The sequence below is a fragment of the Diadema antillarum genome, unplaced genomic scaffold (genome assembly GCF_040938485.1).
Source record: "Diadema antillarum isolate AM-2024a unplaced genomic scaffold, OU_Dant_1.0 seq00000515_RagTag, whole genome shotgun sequence".
Taxonomy (NCBI): Eukaryota; Metazoa; Echinodermata; class Echinoidea; order Diadematoida; family Diadematidae; genus Diadema; species Diadema antillarum.
The window spans coordinates 105,465-121,626 of NW_027271469.1; the positions used below are offsets into that span (position 1 = coordinate 105,465).

General features: G+C 36.2%; 1 protein-coding gene across 1 annotated transcript in view; it reads right to left on the minus strand.

Moving 5' to 3' along the window:
* Positions 1-3,403: 3,403 nt before the first annotated feature.
* The window catches only part of LOC139734242 (uncharacterized), a 30,930-nt gene continuing 18,171 nt past the window's right edge, over positions 3,404-16,162 (minus strand). Inside the window, exons 19-34 of the mRNA XM_071645039.1 lie at positions 15,244-15,297; positions 14,447-14,500; positions 13,718-13,771; positions 13,225-13,278; positions 12,335-12,442; positions 12,056-12,109; positions 11,207-11,314; positions 9,848-9,946; positions 9,198-9,305; positions 8,666-8,737; positions 7,395-7,508; positions 6,789-6,935; positions 6,031-6,085; positions 5,375-5,566; positions 4,428-4,505; positions 3,404-3,603 (exon numbers count right to left, since the gene is read on the minus strand). Of these exons, the coding sequence (XP_071501140.1) occupies positions 3,404-3,603; positions 4,428-4,505; positions 5,375-5,566; positions 6,031-6,085; positions 6,789-6,935; positions 7,395-7,508; positions 8,666-8,737; positions 9,198-9,305; positions 9,848-9,946; positions 11,207-11,314; positions 12,056-12,109; positions 12,335-12,442; positions 13,225-13,278; positions 13,718-13,771; positions 14,447-14,500; positions 15,244-15,297 (1,551 nt within the window). The remainder of the gene's footprint in view (positions 3,604-4,427; positions 4,506-5,374; positions 5,567-6,030; positions 6,086-6,788; positions 6,936-7,394; positions 7,509-8,665; positions 8,738-9,197; positions 9,306-9,847; positions 9,947-11,206; positions 11,315-12,055; positions 12,110-12,334; positions 12,443-13,224; positions 13,279-13,717; positions 13,772-14,446; positions 14,501-15,243; positions 15,298-16,162) is intronic.

The window sequence follows — 16,162 nt, forward strand, 5'->3', positions numbered from 1 at the left end:
TGTGAATTTGTATATTATTATCATCAAAGACTTATTTTGTACTTTTTGGTGTATTTGGTGTATAACGGGTTGTCCTTGATTAGTCACTTTGTGTATGTTGAATTTATAAAGGTTGTACTTTGTTATTCTGTTTGCAGAGCCCCAAGAATAGCAGTGTATAAACAACTGATTGGGCTACCATAATGGGTAAAGAATACTGAATAGATATTAAGTAGCGTGTTCATAGGCACAAAATCAATACTCATTATCACAAGTAATCATGTGTCTACACAATAATGTATCTCATATTTCAGAGAGTTTTAATCATGTTACGCACGTGTTAGTTTTTGTGCTGATGTTAGCATTGCTAATGCATTGCTCACTATACTCTTTACATCAAGTTATCTCTCATATTCATCTCTCAAGCTTTGGATTGAGGGTAGATTTCCCCCACAATGATAAGCAGCATAATAACTCACTAGGCATGCTGTTTTTATTTGCGTGTGTGTTCATTTCCTTCTTACTGATATTCCATTTTCTAATAAAGCTGATAAATGAATTCTAATGAAAGCATTTTTTGTGTCCCGTTAAAGGCGCTACCTTGTATTATTAGAAAACATTTTGCGGAACTGTTGATTCTTGTTCAGTTATGGTGTGTGTCTTAACAGAATATTATGTGGAATATCTGGGGATATGTAAATGGATGGATTATGTATAACTCTACGACTTCACTTATCAATGTACGACGCTCGCTCTGGAAATACATGTTTATAATAATAATATAGCTGTGGTTGCTTATACATTTTTGACATGCTGTGTATCTTATACATGGGTTAAATGGAATAAATGCGATTTATTGTGCACGATTAGCCTACTTTCTATGTTTCATTAGGTTGGTCTTTTCTATCATTGTTTTCCATGCGCAACTGTGTTATTGCTTTTAGATCTTTGCATGTGAATGATGCCGTATATATTATATACATTACAATTTCATATTTTCAGGGAACATCCGAAAAGCTGTATGTATCGGTGACCCAAGAGTTCGTCGTATCAGGAACTTGTTAAATCAGAGCACTTTATAAGGCCTGTTTTCATTGCAAAGACACACATGCACATACACTGCACATGATCAACGTTTACAGTGAATCACATTTCCCGGTCCCAGGGATACCGAGTTTCTGATCTGTGAACTAATCTGTCTTCTATTGATTGATTTTGTTGTGGTCGCCAATGTCGTTTATATTATTATTATTATTATTATTATTATCATTATTATTATTATTATTATCATTATTATTATTATTATCATTATTATCATCATCAGAATAAATACAATAATGATAATAATGATAATAATATAAACGACATCGGTGTATAATAAAGATGATAACAACAGTGATAATATTGATACTAATGATTACAATAATAATTATCATTATTATTAACATTATTATTATCATCATCATTATCACTAATATTAACAATATTATCATCATTATTACATGTATTGTTACCATTTTTATAATTATTGCTGTAATCATCATCATCTTACTTTGGTGTGACTGTCGTGTTAAACTTCTCTCTTCACAGTTTTCAGAGATCCAAGGTTTGCTATCCAGAGTGTGACGTCACCAATGCTACCAGAAATACTTTGACAAGATAAAAAGTTTGACGGACAGAAAACCAACAAGTCATCAAAGCAACCACATCTAAGACAAACACACACAATACACACTCACAACCACACAAAAACAAACATCTGCAGACAAAACTCTCACCATTTTCTCCTGCAATATTTCTTGTCCCCATTGACAGTGGCACCACAAGGTAAGCAAATACGACGCCAAATCGGCGACTCACATAGTTTATTGGGGGACAGTCTGTGAGTTTCTACTGAATCAATGAGTCAGCAAAGAGTTTTGGAAACGAATTAACGTAACTCAACGACGGGTAACAGTATATTTACTGCAATGACGGAAGTAATACACTGTATCTGACAGAGCAATATGTTTTTATTGCTTTCACTCTGGTCATTTATTTTGGTGTGCTTATGAGGGCGCCGTACTAAACACACAACCACAGAGATCAAGCCCTGCATGTAATAAGTTCCGTGTTTACGACACTACACGACATTCGTAACCAGACATGCCAGAAGTACATTTTCTATACATTGTATTTGTTTTGTTTGATGGAGATTACAAGTTTTGTGACACAAATCTCCAATGTTAAATATTAACATCTTTACACTCTCCCGTCCAGGAATTTTGTAAAACTTGGATAAAACACATCAAACTTGACTAGTTAAAAGGGATTCTCAGTTATGCTTGCCTATACTAGGCTTATAGCTGGTTTCGGAAGTTTATCACTAAACACCGATAGCCAAGTTAATCTAATAGATTAAATGTCATTCCTAATTTAAGGCATACTAGTAAACGTTAAATGTCCAGTTACCACTGGCATTGCGTATTCTTCCTACTTTCAAAATATACACCATTATCCCACACCAACAATACAAATTAATTACACTGTACATTTTACAAGTCAATCTTCAAACAACGCTGTGACACGTACATAACGATAATAATGGTCATAAAACAGATACATATATTTTGAATCTAGTCTGTAATTTGCTTATTTTATCTGCCTGTATGAAAAAAAGCAAAAACTGCATAAATTGTCAGAATATACACAAAAAGCTTAAAATAAGCTGGTCGAATACGGATTCGATACCATATGAAATCTGCCACGCAATATCTATAATTTACACGCACTGCAAGATTGATCAGTTCAACTTATGCTCGTCCATTCCAATGTGATGAGACAAGTTAGCACAAACTGAACTCGTTTCCTTTATTTGTTTTTTCTTCGAGATACCCTCTATCAAAATATGGAAATATAATCTTAGGATAACTGTCGTACTTGGATACAAGACGCTATAGGTTTTTCAACCTGTCGTAAGTCATAACAACTTATAATTGTCGAGTCATAACGATTTTATTTGATATCAGCCAGAAGCTTGAGTAGTTCTAATCGCAACATGTCTCTAAAGACAGAAGAAAACAAGTGTGCAAAATAGACGAAGTAAAACAGAGTGAAAACATAACAAAAATGAAAACAGAGAGCGCCACAGAAATAATTGTAAATCGAACTGACTTACGAAGGCACTATTGAACTTTACAAAAATAGTATTTTGATATTATACGTCATTTTTAAACGCTGCTGGCAATTATCAAAGCGACCTTTGATACTATATCTGGCTGTAACTGAGTGGCACGGCGGACGTGGGTACGTCGTGGGCGGCTAAACTGTCATGAACGTGCTTGCGAATGCAATCGATGAAGGTTGCTCCGAACGTAGAAGCCTACGATACTGTGTTTGTCTCGTAGCTATTGCAGTAAGGACAGCTCTACCGCAGAGACTGGTATTAACCTTTGTTGTTGAGGTCGACGTTCGTTTGTGGGATCTGGAACGGATACGTCCCAGGTGCATAGTTGCAGTACTCGCAGTAACCCGGTTGGCCTTGCTTGCCGGGCTCGCCGCGGTCACCCGTCGGGCCCGGCGGGCCGGCAAAGCCTGGTTGACCGATCTCGCCGCGTCGGCCGATTCCTGGTTTACCTGGTAAGCCTGTGGACAAAGCAAAGAAGGGGGAAAGACGTTATTAGTACAACATCGTATACGGTTTTGCCCCAGCGCGTGTGTCGGGCAGCTTATTTGTGGATAATGTGTGTACGACACTTTCATACCTGAAGGAGTTATGCATGTGCAATTCAAGCAATGGTTTACTAGTTGATGTGCCGACCTCAACGCATAATCGTCCCATTCATTAATGCTACGGTGTCATCAAATTGAGCGTTGCCTCCCAATGTAACCGCTGCAACTTTACCGAATTTCAGTTCTCTGAGCTTTGCACCGGTATCCATTCACACCTCGGTCCAAGGATATACTCACCAACAGACCATGCGGCATTTAAAATCAGGACTTCTTGTTTTTCATTCAGTCAAAGTCACATGCATTGATTATCAGTTTCGTGATTCCATATACAGCAATGGATCTTTCTGACCATTTCTGTCAATTCCCCCCCCCCCAAAAAAAAAAAAAAAATCAATTAGGAAAATTGTAAAACAAACTATCGAAACCTGATAAACTGAAACAAGATTGAAAATGATAGGATAAAGAAAGAAAGACCTTACTATTAGTAGAGAGAAAGATCTTGCTATTCCTATAAAGATAGATCTTTCTATTCCTAGAGAGACAGATCTTACTATTCCTAGAAAGAAAGATTGTATCATTCCTAGAAAGATAGACGACCAACAGTTTACACAGAGACGTAGACAAATTGAGAGTAGTTGGAGAGGGAGAAGTTGAGAGAGAGAGAGGGAGGGGATTGAAAGATTGATTTTGTAGAAGTAAAAAGTAGAAGGGAAAAAAATGCAGGGTACATCACTTACCCACTGGTCCCGGTGGGCCCATAGGCCCGGTGAATCCCGACCCCTTGTCTCCTTTGTCTCCCTTCTTTCCAGGTGGTCCTGACAAAGGAAAACAAAGGAAGATATATTAAAATCAAATTATTATGTAACATGATGCATAACTTATTACGTATTTCTGCAATTGCACAATCTAACTTTAACAGACCAAAGTTATACAATCGGAATGGCTGGGGTTTCATCAAAATTGGACCTAAGGTAAAACATATATTATATGACTTAAAAGTTGTACATATTTTTTTTTTTTTTTGATGAATAGTGGTATTACTGCACGGTGTTCGATTACTAAAAAAAGTTACAACTAGTGATTGATATTTCGTTATTAAATGGTAAATATAAAATTTCATGAAAGAGCGTTAAAAATGCATGCTCAATTTTCATGCCAAATATACACATTTAAGTTTCCTTTAATTTGCACATTGACAATCAAATATTCGAGCTGATCTTCCGTGAAAGGTCAAACAAGAATGATAACTATTGAGAGACAGGGAAAACTTCTTAGAGGGATGAATCGTCAAACTATAAGATTTGCAATCTTCACTGAAAGGACCTTTATGGAAAATCATACAAGAAGAAATAGGCTAACATTTCCACATATTAATAAACAGAGAAGTGAATAATGTACAGCCTTATGCTCCTGTAAAAGATAGAAGCCTCGCAGGAAACGGAAAAGGGTGAGGGGGAGATCAGAGTGGAGGAAACGCCAGGCAGTTACACTTCCATCGAAAGGCCTGGAAAGCAAGCAGATGACAGGTTCGATTCTCCTTGATGTGTGACATATATGTTCAAAATTGTGGATCACCGATTCCCGATCTTACAAATTTCATTTGTACAGAGGGCTGACAAATCCAAAGATAAAATCATACTTCATATCTTTGATTTCAAGTAAAACTTGTCTCCTAAAGCCTTACCTCTTATTCCCACTGGTCCACTACTTCCGATAGCCCCAGGACGTCCCATATTTCCTTGTACTCCTGTGAGTCCCCGGGGTCCCACGGGACCTACATGGCCCATGTTGCCGGGCGGGCCCGGGTCACCTTGGATGCTCTCGCCCGGTGGCCCTGGTAGGCCGCGGAAGCGCTCGGCAAATTCCTCAAGTTTGTCTTGGGGAAGATAGAAAACAACAACAAAATTAACCGAATTAAAAAAAAAAACCGAACAGACAAAACAATAAGTACACAAGAAGAGATGATTTCAAAATGCAGCTAAATGACGAAGACGACGACAAAGATAATGACGACGATGATGACAACCATCGTAATAGCAGTGACAGTGGTATTAATGATGAAAGAGAAATTATGCAGGAGGAGCAGGAGGAGAGTGATATCATGTAAATTTAAGTTTCACACACACACACACACACAAAAAAAAAAAAAACACATACACACACAAATGGAAACAATTTCTTATGGTTTCGGAAGAAGGGTTTGATGAATAAATTGAGACAAATTAACTTTGATTAACACACATTGGTCATTACAATTTTCAAAATCGGTTAATCAGTGTTCGGCCTCTTTACCAAGCTAACGCGGATACCATTTTTCTAACGAAAATCAGAACGACTTACTCTGAAAATATCTGTCAATGAGTCTCAAGATCTCGTCTTCTGTTGGGGTCAATCCCTGAAAACAAAACAGACAAAAAAATGACAGAGAGAGAGAGAGAGAGAGAATAGTCCACTTCAAAGCCACCTCAATAGGCCTATACAAAACATCGCTTCACGTTTATAATAAACGTTATTAAATGAGGAGTCCTAAGACACATCTCGAAGTAAAGTTTCTGGGACATAATGCTAATTGGCTGCAATATTGCACTCTACATCTGTGCTATGTAATAGCATTTGTATAATTGACATGATTTTTTTTTTTCTGTTATAGAGTTCGTTTAGTCTTTTATAACTACCTAGTACCGTTCCTTCCGTTTAGTATTTCTGCATGACCAATATTCCTGACAAATTTATACCTATATAATATAATATATATGTATGTGTATATATATATATATATATATTGCAATATAATTGGATGCTGGAGTTGTAGTAGTTACATGAAAATAGAGAAAAAAATAAATTACAAGGAAATCCCAGAGTGTTCAACATTCACTAATATGAGGAAAAGTTGTGAAGTGATTATATAACAACACTATGATACCAGTCTTTGACAATTCAAACTTTTCAAGTTCCCCGTTGTGAGTTTCAAATCTTTTGTGTGCAGGATGTTAAACACAATGCGTTTGTATATAGGATCGACTCTACAATTTCATATTTATCAGAAATGGAAATACCTGGAAAAATAGATCTTTCTCACACAATCACGTAGAACTTACCGGGATTCCGTTCGCACCATCAACACCCGCTATGCCCTTGTCTCCCTTGAGTCCCGAGGAACCCTTCAAACCGGGAAAACCCTGGATACCACGGGGACCGTTGGAACCCTGGGTGCCTTGATCTCCAGTTTCGCCCCTCTCTCCTTTCTAATAGGGAGGGGGAGGGGAGATGAAGACAAAGTTTTTTAAATGTCAAAACAAATAAAGAAAACTCACGAAGACACGATAATGGCAATATTAACCCCCCCCCCCCCAAAAAAAAAAAAAAATGCGGTTACGCAGTCATAATGATTATTATGTCCGCAAACGGATCCATGTCAAGAAAGATGTGTTTCAGTTTCTGCTTCTTTTTTTTTTCTTTTATTTCGCTTTGTTTTGTCATCATTTATGCGACGGTCACTGCACTTTGGCTACGACGCTTCTGCAGGGCGATTACTCCCTCGAGTATGGACATCACATGTAGGCCTACAGACAACGGCCATCAAGAAGCAAGTTATATTTAAGCCCGGCACGTCTTTAAAATCTCTGAAGTGGCGGCACTGCACAGCAGAGATATGATCCGGAGGTGTAGTACCGTGGTAGAAATTAGAGTAACCCTTTACTCACCGGTCCTCTGGTCCCTTGGGCACCTGGCTGGCCATCTTTTCCGTTCCTTCCCGGTGAACCCGTTTTGCCCACTGTGCCGGTTTCTCCCTTCTGTCCTCGTCTGCCTGGCAGTCCCTGGTAGTACAAAATCACACATTTTTGTATTGTCTCTCTCCCATTTCAGTTTCAATTTCCTACTTTTTCTTTCCAATTTTCAGTTCTCACTTCCATTGCCAACAACTGTATAATGTGTATATGACTTAGGACATTAAAGGACAAGTTCACCTTCATAGACATTTGGATTGAGTGAATGCAGCAATATTAATAGAACACATCAGTGTGAGTTTGACGAATATCGGACAATCCATTCAAAAGTTATGATTGCGAAGATACTTTAGAAATTCATAACTTTTGAATGGATTGTCGGATTTTCCTCAAACTTTCACTGATGTGTTCTACTTATATTGTTACATTCACTCAATCCACATGTATATAAAGATGGACTTGTCCTCTAATTTTGTTTGTAAAAATTGATTTTTCACAGAGAATCAATCTTACTGAAATTTCTATATTATTTTCTATTTCGTTTGTGCATTGCATTCTCGAAAAAATTAAGTTGCAGAAGCAAGTTAAAAATGGACATTGATATTGAAAATTCTTTTCCATGTCAATTCCATTTTCCATTTCAATTAAAACATTCCCTTTGGCCTGCAAACTAATTGCTGTATATCCCTTTGCCATTTGCTTGCTTTTCAAAGCACAGCAACGTTGATACACAATGGGGGCAGACATGGTATGAAACGTTACGTCTTTTCATAGTGTTATTTCAACACTTCAATTGCATGTGTAAGCATGCCTCAAATGCCATGGCTCATAGCGTTTTCCGCCAAAGAAAGTGTCCAACAGAAAATGCTGACATATATCAAATTCTTGAAAGTGTGATTGAAATTATAATACTGTAGCCAATGACACCAGGGTACCGGTATGATGGTATTTATTTGTTCTGATGGTTATGCTTTAGTATACATCTTTTATTGTCCGTACCACTGGTACCAACAGTTAAAATGAAATAAAAACTTTGAGCGTTTCATAAATAAATGCCATCGCTTACGACTTTATTTTTTTTTTTATTTTTCATATGATAAGTAATCCAAAAGATACTGCTCACAAAAGTAAACTGCAATGAAAACATCACTAACCATTATGGTGATATTTTGATTAATAACAAGTTATTGTCATTATACTCCCGATGATTACAACATCATTACTAAAATTCCAGTAAGCTTACTTACGATCGAACCGGTTGCACCCCGGTCACCGATTTCTCCTTTCTGTCCCTTAGGTCCCTCTCTCCCAGTTGGACCCTTTGATATCACAAGCGGGTGAAAAGGAAGACGAAGGAGGAAATAGGGAATGGTGAAGACATAACACAAATCTTCGCATTCATACACTTGTAGTTTCTCGTTGTCAAGCCTATGGGTGGAGTTGACTATAGTACTATTTGAGGCACCGAGGTTTGTAGCTTCTACCGGAATCACGAAATTAATCAGAATGTATTGAATTGTATTGAATCTGCTCTCAACTAAAAATCCATGCCTGACGGCACCTTGATAGTTAGTATTGTGATGCAGGGTAACATGATAGAGAAATCCCCAAAGCGATGACGATGCAATGACTCTCATAATGATGACAATGATGATGATACCAAGGCATTAGCGACAGCGCCCGTATTCAGAAGGGGCTATTTCAGTGTTATCTAGTGTTAGCCTTGATATCTGCTTTCGTAATGACCAGAATTGTACCGGTGCATCAAGGGTGACTCACCCTGCCACCCTTTTCTCCATCCTTGCCGGGGAGACCAGTGTAGCCAATACCACCAACGCTTCCCTTCTCCCCACGCAAGCCTGTCAGACCCATTCTTCCTGGCAGACCCTGGGAAAAAAAAAACACGAACAAAATATACATACATTATATCATACATATATCTTCCCTCATACATCGTGTACATGAATACATATCATAACAGGGAGTAAAAATGTGAACCGATGTACATGATTGTGATTACAAACATAAGAGCAATAAAGACGACGAATCTTCGTTTCTACTGTTTTTGTTTCCAGATAGTTTGTTTTATGGTCTGTACGTTGCCATCGAACCATTAAAAACCAAACTGTGAGGGGCACAGAATACAAAGAACGAACGATCTCTATAGATTATAATGCATCCCGTTGAATAAGTAGTTACAATTCGTTATTCCGAATGTTCGTTGGCACGCACTTTTTTTTTCTTTTTTCTGCATTTTTGAATTAAGGAACAATGGAATAACGAACCTTATTTTTCAATATTCGGATGAACTCACCTTTGGACTAACGAAAATCACCCGAATAAGAAGCGTGAATGTCTGTTTGTGTGTATGTTTCAGGTGTGAGTCATTCCGTTTGTCTGTTCAGTATCACAGTCGAGTCGAATCTTACCTCATCGCCTTTAGTGCCACGAGATCCTCTCTCCCCCCGCTCTCCTTTGTTACCCGGTTCTCCCTGTGGTCCTGTATCTCCAACAGGTCCTACGTTGCCCTACAAAAACAAACAAACAAACAAACAAACAAACAAACAACAAACAGTGAAATGATAAAGTAATGCAATCGATTCAACATACAAATCCGAAGCATTATTTTTCATCAGTACAGGTTCTTCACGCCATTTCAAATATTTGAAGGGTTTGTTTGCAAAAACCGATAAGTCCATATTTTAAGATTTTGAAGTACGATCTCTGTTATAAAGTACAAAATAATACCTTTTAAATGATATATTGGTCACTACATATAAAGGTATATTTTTGAAGTTATGGTCAAAAGAAGCAAAAAAATTCTTATTATTCTCTTTGTTTTTCTTGACCTTTAATAGCAAATATTTCCATTTGGCAAATATGGACTTATCGGTTTTTGCAAACAAACTCTTCATTTCTAGTGTTTGTGTCTACTCAATCGATTGTATGATTTTCTTCATGGAAATAATCATGTCGCCTACATAGTCAAAATTTGCAAACTATGTCATCATTATGTTAATTATGACTGAAGTTTGGCTTCATGTAAATACTTTCCCTTGATGAAAAAAAAAATACTTTGATAATAATACAGACACAACGAAATGACAGAAAAATCAACGAGATCCGAATGGAATTATTTCAAAATTAGTATCTGCACAGCTCATCTTAAAGGACAAGTTCACCTTCATGTACATGTAGATTGAGTGAATGTAACAATATTAGTAGAACACATCACTGAAAGTTTGAGGAAAATCTGACAATCCGTTCAAAAGTTATGAATTTTTAAAGTATCTTCGCAATTACTGCTGGATGAGAAGACTACTACAGTGTGTGACATCACAAGCTATAGTAGTCTTCTCATCCAGACATAACTGAGCAGAAACTTTAAAAATTCATAACTTTTGAACGGATTGTTGGATTTTCCTCAAACTTTCACTGATGTGTTCTACTAATATTGCTGCATTCAGTCAACCCAAATGTCTATGAAGGTGAACTTGTCCTTTAATGCTGATGCATCAAAAAGAAGACTTAACAATACTGTTAAGTCGTCAAAAGTAAGGAATACTGACAACAAAGTGGCATTAAACAGATTGGAAAATGGAAAACATTAAAACCAACAAAGGCAGTACAGATGCGAAGAGGAAACAAAGGAACAGTAGAAGAGCTTGAGAAACAAAGAAAGAAAGAACAGAACTGAACAAAGAAAGACATAAATAAAGGGAGAGAGAGAGAGCGAGAGATACACGAAGAGGTCGAGTGCAATAATGATCTATTTTTTTCTTTCTTACCGGTCTTCCATTAATCCCATTGGAGCCCGTGCGACCAATTGATCCTTTCGCTCCTTTTTCTCCCTTTAACCCAATTAGTCCGGGCAATCCCATGTCACCACGACCACCCTACGGACAAAAAACATATAAACTCTACATGTAGGCATCGAATGATTAGGAAAAAAACACCCCGTCATAATTTAAAGAAACATTCACACAAATCAAAACGAATAATTGTATAACAATAATAATCCATTCATATTATACAGATAAACAACACAAATAGATAATACTAATAACAATATTTATGAAAATAATGATAATAATAATGCTAATACTACTACTACTACTAATAATAATAATAATGATAACAATTATAATAATAATAATATGATATTTATAATGTGGCAAAGCTGAATAGCTTTACAACCAGCTGCCAATTTTGCATTGCAGAGATATCACATGTCAAGATGAAAATGCACTAGAACTTTAATCTCTCCTTGACTGTTATTTGAAATAGTCGACACAAGCTGAAAACTGACATGCTATTGACAAAATTAATGTCAACTGTAGTCATTCATGGTAGGGTCTTAGTGTTTGGTAGTCTTTAAAGAGACACCACGTGACAAGCGTGATGCCAAGAGATCTAAAGAAAAAAAAATAGAGGGGATCAGAAACAGTGATGTGTGTTACACATCACGATATTATGATCATACTTGGCTATCAATTGTTGTTAAGGTCTGTATGCAGTACTGACTAACCTTTCTGGGATGGAATGTACCAGGAATGAGGATTTAATTAGGATTCGAAATCGAATGTCCTACAAAATTAGTATTAGTGATAAAACATGGAAGTTAAAGACAATAATACCTTATCGCCCTTGGAGCCAGGAAATCCAACGCTTCCCGTCGAGCCTTTGAAACCCTGTTCACAAACAATTAAAAAACCCACACATAAAAAAAGCAATTTAAAGAAAAGTAAACTGAATTCTATCAGATTGATATGATCACCATGGAAAAGCTCTGAGATGGAATGGATTTAGAGACGAGATGGAAAGAAAAGAAGGGAGGAGAAGAATAATTTCTCTTTGGAGTTTCATTAAAACAGAGATAAGAAAACCAAATATGTGAATGTAATTATCAGACTTACCCGCAGCCCCTGATCTCCTTGTGGTCCTGCCACTCCCCGCGGACCCGGTAGGCCGGTGGGCCCTGGTTCACCCTGAGGTCCAAACGGTCCCTGTGGTCCTTGGCCGCCCTAAATCATAAGCAGCGCACCATTCCACGGTATTGTTTTATATGTATATTATGTATTTGTGCATCTTACCGTGCAGACATAGTCGTTTGACTGTATTCAATAATGTTTTAACTTTACTCCGCATCTGAAATTCCGTTTAAATCTTTGCGTGGCTATAAACTTTGTTCTCTTAAAATCAATCATGATATGATCGTATAATAGCTATGCCATAATACGCTGACTCTACGGTTTAGTGTGTTGCGTGCTTACTTGAAAAAATAAAGTAAAAAAAGTGAATTGTTAGCAACAATACTATTCTTATGCTAATTATGCATTGTACAAAACTGATTGATGTAAAAAAAAAAAAAAAGAAACTATATTTTCACTTTGATTGATTGAGAGACTCCTTCCCGGAATTATGAGTGATCCAATTCAAATTCAAATTCAAATTCAAACTTTATTTTTACCTTTTTTTTTTTTTAAACAGAATGTACAAGAAACAATATCATAAATCTGACATGCGAGTCGTTGAAAATATACATAACCAGACAGGATTAACAACATGTTCATGTCTACATGATCAGTACAAAAAAAAAAAAAAAAAGATACATACACTCTACATACACTCTGCGAAAAAAAAGGGGGGGGGGGGAGGTACCCACTCAAAAGACTATGCTTGTATCATGTGGATACCTCTGTGGGTAATGGGCTTCGAGTTACAAGCATAGAATAATTGAGAGAATTAAGAGCGAGAGTCTGCATGTATGATATGCACACAGTATTATATATTTTTCTTAGATTACCGTGCTGCCTTTGTCCCCTCTAGGTCCCGGAGGTCCCATTGGTCCAGGCTCGCCCTATTGGATAACAATTGCGTAACACCATTCAACTCTGGCAAAATCATATACGAGGAAAGAGACTCAGAGAAGAGTGTTTTTCATGGAATCAAACTACAGAAAAAAAAAAGAGAGAAAGATAAAACATAACATAGCCAACAACACAACCAATACCAAGAGAAAGCAAAAACAATAGATAGATCAGTGGGCCACCTCTATTAGATTATATAGATTATAATCACTGTCTTAAATTCCAGCAATCAAGAAAAAACGGAAAAAAAACTGAAATAAAGAAATGAGTGAATACATTGATAGAACAATACATACATATATGCTTACACACAAAAATACAAATAGGTCTACTGTCGTCGAATAAGTTAATATAGATACATAAATGAATGACTAATTTTGTCAATAAATTTTCGATAGGGATTATGATGATTAAGTTTTCATATCTTACCGGTAAACCAATATCGCCCCGTGGTCCTCTTAAGCCGTCTGCGCCCTTCTCTCCCTAAAATATTGAAATAAAATAACGGTAATAAGTACGAACAACGCGCTACAGAAACTAAATAATAAGCTCATAATATATAACTCTTTTCATACAAAACAAGGCGTTTAACTAGGTTAATCTTATTCGGATTTAAGTAAAATTATTACAATGGATAATAGTACATGAATGATAAGTACTTGTCATGGTATCATGACTCCCACAAAGAGAATGAAGAGAAGTACTACATGTATTGAAACACATCTTGCTATATATCATGACTACCGGAGTATATCTCAAACTACTTTCAAGGATTCGCAATTTGAATTTTCTTAATGTGATATATGCAATTTATATTAAGCCTTAAAAAGACATTTCTACAAGATCTCAAACTTTTACCACTGTTTGCAGTTTATGAGTGGTGGTAGGAATACAAAAACAAAACATGGTTATAATCGCGTCAAACGCAAACATTCCTAATACGTGACAGAAGTTGATGAAGTCATGACATCAGGTGACTGATAACTCAGGTTATTAAAAGTATAACAATCAATCTGCTTCTATATCACGCTATTTCTCCCTTAATACAAATCTTTTCAATAATATATATCCACCGTAAATACTGTAGTAACGCTGAAATATACGAAATGAAACATACGGTCTGTACGAATTGAAATATTTTGAAAAATTTCACACTACCTTATCACCAGGAAGGCCTTTTTGTCCCCTTTCTCCGGGGGCTCCGTTAAAGCCCTGAGAAACATAAATAGAGGAGGAATTTAGAGGAATATCACACGATAAAAGGATAGTGTTTGATTGAAGGAAATGAATCAAAGCAAATATTTGATACGAAAAATGCAATAAAGTGCATTCAACAACAAAAACAAAAACACGGGTTTATTTCGATTTCATGCGCATATCTATACTAATAACAATTCCAAGACACTACATTGTTGTGTTTTTCTATTCATAAGATCCTTATTTGAGTCTTTTTATCTTATTTTTTTCAAAGATCATCATTATTTTTCCTTTTCCTAATACATAATTTCGTTAATAGTAACCTAATAAATGTAGTGTATTTGTGTATGGTATAATTTCGTCGCGCATCCAATCAGGTTAGTGAGGAATTTCTGACTTTAGAGAAGAAGAAGAAGAAAAGAAAAGACGCACTGTTAAGTCTAGCGCTCTTACAGAAATTAAAATTCAACCCATTCCCTCAAAACTAAAATGAATTTACGTCTACTAGATACTTACGCGGGAAGAAAATTACTGTAAACACTATAACTAAAACAAATAAAAATGTCACTATTTCAAACGCTGGGCAAAATGTCATAAATATGATCGAAACCCTCCACTTTATGTCAGTAACGCTTTGAACATGTAAATAATTTTTAGTTTTATGTTAACGTGAATAAGATGATCGTTCGATAAAATGAAAACATAGCATTATATGTCATGGTACATATCTGTTATCGATTATACGGTATAATGCACACCTGCGGTCCCCTATCACCCGGTATACCAGGCACTCCCTGAGGTCCAACAGGCCCCTGCACGTGTGTAAGAAACATAAGAAAATGAGATCATTTTGTAAATAATCTATCCCAAATTAGGATGACAGAAATCACCCAGTAGGTGCAGCAAATAACTCATTATCATATTATTGACGGGAAAAAAAAAAGAATTACTCCAAAAATGACGAATAAGAATGACGCAAAAGAAAAAAAAATCATATAATCATGTCATGAAGAGTGGTCACAAAACGACCTAAACATCATTTTTTGAAACTTGGAAATAAGTCTATCATTAGATAGAGCAAAATAATACGTTTCCCATGACACCTTGCTTTTGATTTAACATGGAATGTTCTTGTACATCTTAGAGTAATGATAAAAGTATCCCGTTTTTATATTTTTCTTTTTTTCATTTTTAATCTCAAACATTACAATTTGCTAAAATTTGAGATAACTCGTTTTTGCAATCAACATCTTCAAATTTCTCTTTTACATACTATGTAAAAGAAAATTCAGAAGCATAGTTTCATATTGATAGAGAAAGAGAGAGAAGAATGATAAACAATCAGCAAATACCTTACCCATCCGTTTTTCTCTGTTTGTTTTTCACGGGATAAAGTGCCCTCGGTAAGGCTGTTTGTTTGTTTGTTTGTTTTTTCAGAGAGGCCGTGAATAAATTGTTACAACAACAAAAACAACACAACAGTTAACAAATAAATCAAAGCAAATTAACAATAAAAACAAGCATAACATGATGAAATATATTACCATTTAGCAGAACCTAGATATACCAAAAAAAGAAGAAAAAGAAACAGATATGAGAGACATAACCACTGAATACAAACGTTACAAAAGAGGGTGACGAAAACAGGTTCACGTAAATGCAGGCAAAATTAGCTCA